This window comes from Lissotriton vulgaris, chromosome 6 (assembly GCF_964263255.1).
Source record: "Lissotriton vulgaris chromosome 6, aLisVul1.2, whole genome shotgun sequence".
In the NCBI taxonomy this organism is placed as follows: Eukaryota; Metazoa; Chordata; class Amphibia; order Caudata; family Salamandridae; genus Lissotriton; species Lissotriton vulgaris.
The window spans coordinates 210,028,867-210,040,993 of NC_141694.1; the positions used below are offsets into that span (position 1 = coordinate 210,028,867).

General features: G+C 41.4%; 1 protein-coding gene across 2 annotated transcripts in view; it reads left to right on the forward strand.

Annotated features, from left to right (window-relative positions):
* Nucleotides 1–12,127, forward strand: part of CD2AP (CD2 associated protein) — a 630,446-nt gene that overhangs the window by 306,111 nt on the left and 312,208 nt on the right. For both annotated transcript variants that reach the window (XM_086926250.1, XM_086926251.1), the window contains exons 7-9: nt 2,938–3,128; nt 7,040–7,127; nt 11,197–11,291. In XM_086926250.1, the coding sequence (XP_086782376.1) occupies nt 2,938–3,128; nt 7,040–7,127; nt 11,197–11,291 (374 nt within the window). The remainder of the gene's footprint in view (nt 1–2,937; nt 3,129–7,039; nt 7,128–11,196; nt 11,292–12,127) is intronic.

Consider the following 12,127-nt stretch of genomic DNA (forward strand, 5'->3'; position numbering starts at 1 on the left):
CATACCAACTGGGGCTGACAAAGTAAATACAGCCACCAGACAGGTACTTTTAACCCACAAATAGAACTCCTCCCTCCATCACTCACTTGGAAAATCTGCTTCATATCAATCAGTGCTCTTGTTTAATTTAATGTAGCAGGACGCCTCGTCCCATAGCGGAATGGGAAGGAACCGAATGATTAAGCATGCCATTGCCACCAAGGGGTAACCTCGGTGGCTGAGGGTTTTCCTTACAAAAAGCATTAGCTTTACTCGTAAGGACATCTAGCTAGTCCATGCGATAGGTCGGGCCCTCTACTTTGGATATAGTCATCGACCAGACGCCTTCTGTTTCCCAGTCTTTTCATACCTAGTAGGCATCAGAAAATCCTAGTAGGGGCAGAAGAAAAAAAATCCGAAGCTGGAACACAATATCAAACAGAATCCAGTTTAACAAAGAAAGGATACATTCTTAATCAATGCAATTCGCTCTGAAGAGTCTTTATCTTTGAAAGAATACACAACAATCCCTACGCAGCTGGGTGGAGGAACCTCAACTACTTAAACGTTGCCGAAGTCCACTGTTCTACATGTGGTGTGCTAACACAGATCTGCATACACAACTGTGCATTTGTGCATGCCTTAGCGTGGGAATGGACCCTCTGGCTGCTGTTTGAACAATGCAATCCAGCAAGAATCAGGGTTTAGTGGGCCCCGACGCGCTGCACCTGCCGCACCAATGATAAAACCGACTAAACCTCACGGTGTGTGCAGCTGAACATGTGAACACCGCCCCACAAACGGAAGCGATAACGCGGCTCTGTTTAATCAAGCAGAAAGGTTTATCCCAATGAGCTTCCTTCTGGGGCCATGGCATGGGTCCATATGCACCTTTACAATTACACTCTGGATCCATTCTAGAGGTGTTCTCCAGATCAACGGTAGACGACTGCTCTGGTTGGCTGTGTGCGCCGTGCTTTATAAACACAGTGACATAACATAAGTAAAAAAACAGAAGAGCGACAGAAGCTGTGGGAATCCACCTTCACCGTATCCTGCCCGCTCAGTCGTGTTCTACATGTTCTGCCTCACTACACTTCCATGGGATGGCACCATCGTAAATAAGCAAGGGGAAAAAACAGTGCTAGCGCTCATTTTATGGAACCTGCTGCAAAGCACAAGGGCAGTTTGGAAGGAAGCAGACACTTCCCAGCCCAGGGACCCACACCATGGAGCGTCCACTGAACTCGAATCTTAGCTTCAAAAAAAAGGTCAAAACTCAACTTTCCTGAGCACTTGTTCAGTCACTACTTCCAAACGCAAAGCGCCTAAAGTCAATCCAGCTCAGGCCTACGATGTATACATAACCCAGTCACTAGGCAGTATTAGGAAGAAGGTCTGATGCGCCCATTTTAAACAAGCACGAATCACGTGGTGTCCAGTTAACCAATAGGGTGTAGGGTCTCGAGAGCGGAGTGAAACCGTTTTTCAGTAAACGGCGCTTAGTCGGTCCGGCGGCAATCCGTGACGTCAGAAGAGTACGAGAGAGCGTAGTTTCGGTGTCTGCAAACATTGGAGCACGGCCAGCAATGACCCGTGAGTACATAGAATGGGGGTTTTGCTGAGACTGGAGTTTGTGGTCTGGTATACGTGCACGGCTAAATTTCTTAGCTATTGTACAACAAGTGCAGGGCTCCCATGAGTGAGGGAAGCCCGCGCGTGTGCCAGGTGATACGGCAGAGATACCAGGGGAGTCGCGACAAAAGAGCCAGGTTGGGGATGGGGGTGGCTGTGTGCGTGCGTGAGTGTGTGCCTGCGTGTGTATGCAGTGTGCGTGTGTGTGTGCGCCTGCCTGTGTGTGCGTGTTTGTGTGTGTGTGCATGCGTGAGTGTGGCTGTGTGTGTGCACGCGTGATTGAGAGAGTCCAGAGGCTGACTTGCTGGGAATGTGGAACAAGAGATGTGCACGGCGCAGGGCTGGGGGGCGTGCGCGCCCACGAGGTGAAATCGCCGCGTGCCCATCCCCTGTCTCACATTCCCAGGAAGTGAGTAACAATAGATGCTTCGCTGGACCAGCTCGACCTAAAAACGATTAAAAGCACTTCAAACCGATTCACTGAAGCCAAGATAGGGGCGTGGCTGTTTGCTGGACCTTTATGCAGGCAAATCTTTTTGCTCCTCTGATTGGCGCCCTGCACCCAGCTTGCCCATTTTAAAAGCTGATCCTATTGCTAAATTTTCATGTCCATAATGTTACATATTAAGTGCTTTGATGCACCTGCAGTGGTTCTTAATGCTAAAAGTAATCAATAGATGCAAATTAACATTATTATTATACACATACTTGTAGTCTAATAATTTGAATCACTCATACAAGAATTTGAGGCTGTAAAGGGATATATTGAAGGCTGACAGACTGTTTTGGATGCCTCTCTGTAGTAAACATAGTGAACATATTGATGAGTCTGGATCAGGTCTATTTTCTTAACTGCTGAAGTTCAGGGCTCTCTCTGTAATTTGGTAGAATCAATATAGACTACACTGAGTTTCTGCACTTGCTGCCAATGAGTAATGCATCTTGAACAGCTGAAGCCTTTCATTACTGTGCCCACCGTCCACCCTCTGTTAATCATGTGTATGTGCCCCCATGTTTATCAAGATTGGGGTGGCTTGTTTCACACTTCAAGCTGGGAGGGTGGTACGTGTCTTTGAAAACCTCGAAGAGATCCTTTTCTTTTTTGCAAGTGCTTTCTTTTTCGGAGATTGTCTTCTGGTAATACAAATATGCGGTCAGTATTATCCAGCACCAATGTTTCTTGTTGGTCAAAACCATAATTTTATCATATTATTTCATTAAGAAAAGTGTTACTGGATGTGAAGATGTTTGTAGCTCTAATTTGTGTTCTAATATCAACTGGGCTTTAACAAAAAATATCTTTTCTTTTACTTGTTTTTGTAGAGACTAGCATTTTAGGTCTGAACTCTCCTGTCTCTCCAGTGCTATCACCGGGAAATGGATTTGAATCTGCATCTCAGACACAGCCAAAGAAGATTCGAGGAGTGGGCTTGGGAGATATTTTTAAAGAAGGTGGTGTTAAACTCAAAACTAGGATTTCCAGTTCTGATGTCGAAGACAAAAAACAGGAAAAGGTATGCAGGCTATAGTAATGATTGGAATCTAAAAACCCAACAATAAAAGATAATTATGTATGTCTTTCAACTGCTTCTGTCCACTTTCCAAAATTAGAGTCCGGTGTAGGCAGCCCACTTCCTGTCCTCCGCCTTCTGCTTGGTGTACACTAGTCTGTACTCTCGCTTAAGTGCATTGGCGATTTAATCTTAGCTAGATTGCTTATTTTAAGGTTGGGCGCTTCCAGAGATGGAGAAAAAAGGCCAGTAACCTCTGCATTACCCTAGGTGACCTGAAGATCCACACTATAAGTGTAGTTTGATAGCTGTGTTATGGATGCTCTTTCTTAAAGAAACCACCTGGTTCCAGCACTGCTTGTGATTTGGTAGCATATAGTCCGGAATATTTCTCAGTGGTGGTTAACTTTGTGAGCTTTTGAGGGAAGACATACCTACTACATATTAATTTGGTTTACTTTGGCATTCAAGTCACGAGTTGTAAGTGTGGATTTTGTCAAATCAGTTAAAAGTTTAATGGGCACAAGTTCTAATATCAAAGATGGACTTAAGGAAAAACCTGCTGTTGAAGTTATCACTTTGTCAGTTTTGTGGCAGGTCTTATGTGCGGGTACTAAATTCGATGAAAAGAGGTGTTCATTGGTAGTAAAAACCTCTTCTAGATATACATACGTATCAGCCAATAGCTTGTTTTTTGTGTATCGTTTGGAGAGGCTTGACAGGAAAAGTGCTCCGTGGAGGGTGGAGGTGATGGCCTGAATGCAAGATTTTCAACCAAGAAAAGTTCAACCCTGAGCCCTACCCATACACTGAAACCTATTTTCCGGCATTTTGCTGTAATTTCGTGCTGCCAGTAAGCACTGGTGTAAGAGCTTTGTATTAATTGTCAAGTAACATTTCGTTGAAGGTACTACTTTTTTAAACAACTTAGATAGGTTTTATGGTTATATTTTTAACTAACCAAATAAAGATTTATTATTATTACTTTAGTTTATGTGGGTGCAGGCCCTGCATGTGTAACATAGATGTAAGCAGGCACCACATTTGTGCCTATATTGAACGTTCGGAACATCAACACTCAAAGTTTTAGTCGCAATGTCCCAGGTCCTCATTTTATGCACTCTTTGAATTGTTGAGCCCTACTCACAAGGAACATCTGTACTGCCATACAAGCCTCTGGTCCTGTCCAACTTAGAGGAGCCATCATTCTCCAAGCTCTCATCTCACTTGTTCAATCATTCAGTCTTGGGTTCATGTATTCTTTTTCAAGGGTATTACCTATAATGATCATTCCTGATCATTTGGCTGTTCAAAAAGTTTAGGACACTGATAAAAACACATTTGTTGAAAAAAATGTTACCATAAAAATATCAAAGGCATCTGTTCCTTCTATTTCCTAATAAAGAAAAGAACATCCAAAAGAAGAGTATGGGCCATCTTGGACCTTAAAACCCCAAATAAATTAATCAAAGAAGAAACCTTCTGAATGCTTTGTCTGGAGGTAGGGTTTTGGATGTGCCAGGAAGTGTAGCATCTTGTATGTGTGCATGGTAATCTCAGGTTAGAAAAAAAAAGGTTTTGGTGCCATAAATGTTTAAGATTCTTGGAAAATTGTCTGTCTTCATTCATGTCTTTGAATTACCCCAGAAGGCATTTCTTTGTCTCCCATAAATTTCATTTTGCAGAGCCTCAATCATTTATGATGTATGTCATAGTCTCATTGTAATGACCCATACAGCAGTTGATCTCCTGCTCTTGTGAAAAGGATTGCAAATAAATGGATAGTCTTAACAATATTAGAGACCCAGTGTTTAGGTCTTTTTGGTGCAATAATAAACAAAACCTTCAAGAAAGGTATTAGGAAATGAATGAACTTATCAGAGGGTTTGCAGAATTGGAAAATTGGGTCTCAAACTAGAGACCACCTTCCTAAGGAATTATTAGATCTAAATCAATCCTTAAATATGAGGTCTTTGAAAAGAGTAGTAGAGCAGAGAGACGGCTGTATCATTGGAATTAAATCAGTGAAAGGAGAAGTCCTCGAAGAAATATTGTTGGAGGAAGATTAGAATGAACTCTGACCATTTAATCAAAGGACAGATTACCCCTGAAAGGTGGTAAATTACATTAATTTTATTGGGATTGATGTTGGTGGTATACAGACAGTGCAGGAAGTAGAGTATGATCGTTGAACCGTTTTCCCCATCTCATTGCAAATGACTTATCAACTAGTCCAGGAAGTAGAGAGTAAATCTGTAACAAACAGTGAGCAAAAAGTTGAATTATGCCGCATTTATCATAAAAAATATCCTCCTTGCTTTTCTTGACCAAGGTTTGCAAACTGTAGACTATGCTAAGCCACAGATCTACAGTGGTCTAGAAAGCAGTTAAATGGCATAGGAATTAATTTCATGTTAATGAAATCTCATTGCAATTGATAGTTTCAACCCTTTCTCAGCCAAGGTAGACTCGGGTTTCTGATGCATAATGTTGTAGGGTTGTTTCAGAAGCTTGAAGAGGAACACTCCTACCCCTCACCTCCATGTTTAGAGTCTTAAAACAATTCTAAGAACTCCTCAGCAGGGAGAAATGGTACAATTCCACTTGTGCTAGGATTGTTTATCCTGCGCACCATGGTATGGGAGCATTGAGAGAGTAAACTGAGTTCTGGGAGAACTGAAATGCATATTGCATCGTGTTTGTTGATCCTATTGGCAAGAGAGACCAAATCACATTTTCAGATATTTATACTACCTTCACTTTGAAAGAGTAACCTGATGCATCAAGTAGCACCAGGTAGTGATGTTCTATATGGGTTGGTAGCTGAAACTTTGAACAACTATAAGTTACTCAGTCAGTGTTCTTTCCACATTAAAAGTGGATTGTCCTTATTGCATGCTACAGAGTGGATTTTGCAAGTTAATTTACACCCCAATTATATTTATAGATCTGAATTTATACATTTAGCATACTGCTATCAGTGTTTGCTCAGATGCTGTCCATCACTCCATACATAATCTTATTTATTACTCTGTACAAAGACACATAAACACTTTAAGATCATGTCAAAGGAGACTTCTATCTCTACGTAGATTCAAACCTATCGAAAAGCAGTACCGTATCAATTTAGGTTGATAAAATATAAACCATTTACTATCCGGGAGAATAAATAATGCTTTAGTTGCATCTTGATGCAATTGGTATTGAAAGAGAATTTTTTTATACTTAAATGTAATCTTAGTTTCCGGTTAGGGATAGCTTCATAAAAACCATAAACTAATCCTCTCCCTGATCAAGCCTGCAAATGGATGGAATATATTGACCACACTACACGCTCTAGCTGACACTTCAAAATGAACTGATTATTGCTGCCCTGATCTTTGAGTGACCTGTTCAGTGGTCTTCCTTAAAATTATAGTGCACAATTTCTTCCTGAAAAAAAACGAGTTGATTTTATATTTCACATTAGTACTGAAAATAACAGAGTACAAAATAGTGCTGTCCGGTTTGTATTAAAAAAAAAAAAGTATTCAGAAAAGATCTTTCGATACCCGCACAGGGTCACAGGTATTTTCTTAATGAATTGAATTAGTATACTCGTGATGGAGATCTAATATTGCAAGTATTTTAGCGAATGATGTGCTTGAAGAGCTGCTTATTCTGTTGTGGCTTTGCTTTAAAGTGTACTTGCTATCACTGTGCCTCAGCCTAAATGATTCATGTTTCTTAATGCATCCAGCTAGATGTGTGTGTTCAAAGTAGTAGAATTTGTTAAGGCTGTATTGGTAGATCTTTTGGGTTGCAACTTAACAGTTCACATGTAGCTGCATAATTACAGTGGTGGATGTTGTGTTCTCATTTCTTCAATGATTCTGCTATTAAAGTATTTGCTTGTTTTCTTTGCATATTTTCAGCCATTGCCTACCCAACCACCGGGTCCTAAAGTAGCCAATGCATTTAGTATAGAAGTAGGAAAAGCTGACACCGATGCAAAATCAAAAGGTGAGGCATTTTGTCTGCTTCCTGTGCATGTTTCTTTAATGTTATACATTAGACGGGCATAGGTGGCATGGCCACCTACTCGAGGCTTTGCTCCTCAATGAATCATTGCTCTCCACCATGCTGAGCAGTGATTATGAATAGCATATTCCACTTCGTGCATCCACTTATGTTCTAGATATGTGTATAATCACTGAAAAAACGTGTTATATTAAAAAATGCAGCCATAACGTCTAGACAAATTGCGCATTACTTCACAGTGCATGTTATAAGGCCTTGTGTAGCTTGCTTATCACTCTATCGGAGTCTGCTACTGAAACTTTTTTCATTCCTTAGTTTAGATAAAGGAGATCTCTGCAGTCTCTAAATTCTTCAGGTGTAGGCAAAGCCTTGGCCGAAAGTTACGTTGAAAGTATTCCTGTCATTCAGTTGCCACATTATTTCTGTTGAGATAAAGGAGTGTTATAGAAATGTCTTTTATTCATGCTCGCTCTCCCTCAAAGTTAAACCTTTCTAGCCCCATCACAGCATTATGATTGAATACTTTTGGGCAACTTAGACCTACTGGTTCCAGTGCTGGGACAATGGCCTGGGTGTGGGAAGTGTGTTAATTCCCCTGGCAGAAAGACCGGTTGAGGTTGGCGCTACATTGTCACAAGTCCGTGTGTGTTTGGCATCTTCACCACGCAGTGCTGAGCTGTTGTAAATAAGGTACAGTTGCGTCTGTGAAATTCTCAGCATGTAATTCCTTTCCGTAGTGGCTTGGGTACAGTGTGCTCTGTGTCTTTTTCAGCAGGTGTGCAGCGCGTAACATGTGACGTAATCTGTATGTGGTGCCAGTATTGTTGATTGAGGTATAGTGTGACCTGTGAATTTTCATAATGAGTGAATTATAGTGCACTCTGTGAAATGCTTAGGATTCAGTGCCTGGTTATTGTGAATGACGTGAAGTACAGTTTGACTTGTGAAATCCTCAGCATACAGTCCCTTACTGTAATGAGTAAGGTATAGAACAAGCAGTGCCGTGCTGTTCTTCGTAAGGTATAGAGTGCATTGTGAAAGAATTAGCAAGCGGTGCCTAGCTGTGGTGAGTGAGGTACAGCCAATGCTGCTAGATCCACAGCGTGCAGTGTATTTCTCTAGAGAGTGAAGTGCAGTCTACCTTAAGAAATATTCAGCATGAGGTGCCTGTCTGGTGAATGAGGTGCAGTGTGGCCCGTGAGATCTGCAGCATGCGGTGGACTGCTGTAGTGATTGAGATGTAGGGTATCCAGTGAAACATGCAGTGCCTAGCTATGTTGATTGATAAACCCACCAGGGTGCAGTACCTTGCTGTAGCGAGAGGTGAAGATTACTCGGCATGTGGTGCCAGGGATGGTGAGTGATGTCTAACATGATCTGTAGAATATTGTGGTACCCGACAGTAGTGAGTGAGGTATAGTGCACTCTGTGAAAACCGCAGCATGAGATGCCTTGCGGTAGTGAGTGAGGAGCTCATCACGTGGTGGCCATCTATGGGTAATGAGGTAGTGTGACCCATGAAATCCTCAGCATGCTGTGCACTGTGTTAGTGAATGATGCGTAGTGCCCTCTGACAACCTCCGCATGAGGTGCCTTGCAATAGTGAGCGAGGAGCAGAGTGCCTATGAAGTACTCATCACGCGGTGCCCAGCTATGGTGAATGAGGCTGAGTGGGACCCTTGAAATGCTCCACATGCTGTGCACTACAGTAGTGAATGAGGCATAGTGCACAATGTGAGATCCTTTCCAAGTGATGTCATGAGGTAGTGTCCTGTCTCACCCTCTTCATGCGTTGCCTTGCTTTCATGAATGAGGTACGCCCCCTAGTTAACGCCATTCATCAGGGACTGATTAATGTTGACTAGACCGAGGCGCTTTTTGCCCAAAGGGTTTCCGTTTGAACCTATGGGACATGCTCTCATTTCTTTTCTGTTGCATAAATCGTCATGTGTTGTTTCCTCTTTGATACTTAAATTCGTGATTAGGAGAGAATATTTCTGTGTTCTCTTGGGACAAATGTTGCTTTTCAGTCCTGGTCGTTCTTTCATACTTCCTTTGTTGTGGTGAGTCAGGGAGGTATATAGTCTTTTTGGTAAATCATTCCCCGGCTCTAATCCCTTGATTTAGTCAAGATGAGTGATCATGGGCAAAAACAGTTCTCTTCCGTGATCTGTGTCCCTTCCTTAGCAGGCGTTGGACATGTTTCTGAACAAGTGTACCACCAGCCACTATTATGATTGATTTTTTATGTGCCTGTCACGTTTCCCTGTTCCCCGAGTGCCTTCCCTCCCCCGGCTTCACTAGATCAAAATGCACCCTACAGCGGCATTCTGGTCGGTGTAGTCCGCAACTGGAGAACTGCACAGGTGAGCCGCATCATCATCAGGAGGCGGAGCAGGGTGAATTTAAACGAGACAGGATTGCACTCGTCACAACGGCAGAGGAAACGCTGTGTGAGGGAGGCGCTGAAGAAGGCACGACACGCCGAAATGCATCCGCCCAACAAGAACCCTCAATAAAGCATTTCTTCAAGTTCCTCTTCGGGTGCCTGCTCTTTTCTTTTGGGAGAAGATACTTTCATATATATATATATATATACATGAACATTAAAAAACTTTAGAAACTCACTGAAGAAGCAAAGATTAAAGAGACATAATAGTTAGGCTCAGATTTCACTCGTACAAAACCAGTTAAATTGAGCAGTCATAGTTACATTAGCCAACTATAACTTACTCTTGAATTATATTCTTGAGTAGTGAAAAAGAGAACTGCTTTCCTCCTCCTGATTTATTGATGTGCCATTACACACACTCAAGAATTGAGGTAATACATTTTCTCTATTCACAACTCTTACAGTATCTGAAGACTCTTGGTTAGAAACATCATTTTGTCTCCATGTGCCTTAGTAATTTGTTCACAGTTGCCTCTTGTTTTGATACTTTCAACAGTATTTTAGTTCCTTGGGGTTTTATACTTTTATACGCTGCATTGCCACTCTTTTCTTCTCAAATATGTTGTTATGACATACTTAAATGCTCTATTCTACAGCTGTCAAAACTGATACCAGCATAGCTAAGATGCACCTAAATAATACCATGGAGGTAATTCTTGTTATGGTCACCTAGACACTTAGTGTAATGTCAGTTTTTCTTCACTTCTGCCGCATTCCAAGTCTCTCGTTAAATTACAGAAGCAAATTTAACAGTTTGGAAATCAACCACTTCCTAAATTGTAGTCCCAAAACACTGGTAACAGTAATTGTTTAAAAATAGTTTCCAATCTTGTCCCTTAAATCCCTGTATAATTTGAGCCAATGCAAGTTAATCTCAAAACAAAGGTCAGTGAAATGGGACCTTTACAGGTACTACTAGCTTGAGGAGTAGAATCAGAAGCTGCAGAGTCTGGAACTGGGAGCCAGGTTCGAGACCCGGCGTTGCCTTAACACATTGATTCTGGGCAAATCACTTAATCATCCCGTGCCTAAAAGCGAATGAATGTGACCTAGTGTAATGTACCTGGCGCTCATGTAAAGCGCTCCAGTACCTTTGGGTCGAGATTGCGCCATATATAACTACAAAAAAAACCATTCAGTTCAGCATCTATGACTTTGTTTTATACAAAAGAGTATTACACAAAGGGATATATTTTAAAGATGAATGAGTTTTGCTGCATGCACGCACAGCTATTTCCTTTACAGCATGAATAGATTGTGCCATGTGTCCGAATATTCATTGAATTTTTCACTTTTTTTGTCTCTACCTCAAGTTCAGGTTTTCTAATCATGTTAGACAGTTCACATTGTACATATCTGGATTTATTTGCAAATGTGGCTTAGTGTGGATGACTGTTTAGAAAATTAGATAATCAGTATTTTTTTAAAAATCTCTGCCATCATCTTCACTCACCATTTCTATTATGGGTAAAAAGAGAACACAAGAGTGAAATCTTATGAAATGCATATACCATTGATTGTGCTTAATATTTACAGAAACTTGTATATATTGTTGAGTCTTTGTGACGAGAGTATTTTAATTTTAAATGTACTTCACAGCTAAAGAATACTGCAGGGCCTTATTTTCCTATGAGGGTTCAAATGACGATGAACTTACTTTTAAAGAAGGGGACATAATCACCTTAATAAGTAAGGTAAGCTGCTTAAATGTGTATGATCATATTTGAACATTTAAACTATATTGCCATGAATAGTTAATCAGGTTTTTTTTCTGTAATTGGTGGGTATTGAGCAATCTCTTAGATATGTTGCAAGTGATTTATACGCCAGTAAGTAGCCTAAAATAAGGACTGCACAGTTACAGTGACTAAAACAATTCAGACCACTCCTTTGACCCTCATTAGAATTGAAATGTCACAAATCATCTACTCCATAGATGTATTAAATCTGGTATTTAACTCTACAGACATTGCCCTTATTAATAATCTGTGTTTCCATGCAACAATTTACTTGCATGCAGATGTTAACATTGACAGAACTGCTGGAGTGGCCAAGAGGAATGTAGCTAGCTTATGGGGGATTCAGGCGCCTCCACAGTGGGACCAGTGGCAGCGAGACCTGGACTGGTGTCAGAGGGGGGAGGAGACAGTCTACAAGGCTAGGCGTTGTGTGAAGAAATGGAGGAAGGTCTGGGGTCCCTGGCGCAAATACAGAGCCCAGAGAAGGGGGGGGGGGGGCAGGACTGATGAGTATTGTTGTTCCATGGTACTGTATCGTTTCCATTCGAATGCGGACTGTTATCCTTGCACATGCCATGTATGCATTGTTGTGTATTTGCTGAGTCACTGAACAAAGTTTATAAAAAGATCCCCCCCCCCCAAACAAAACATTGACAGAACTGTTCCCCATTATTAGAAACAACCCTGAAGCACTAGTGCGCAGAATCATATTCCAGAAAGACTTAAAATTATTGAAATTAGGTATCCTTCTGGACATTTTCTAGCTATCCATGGCAGTATTGCTAGATCTG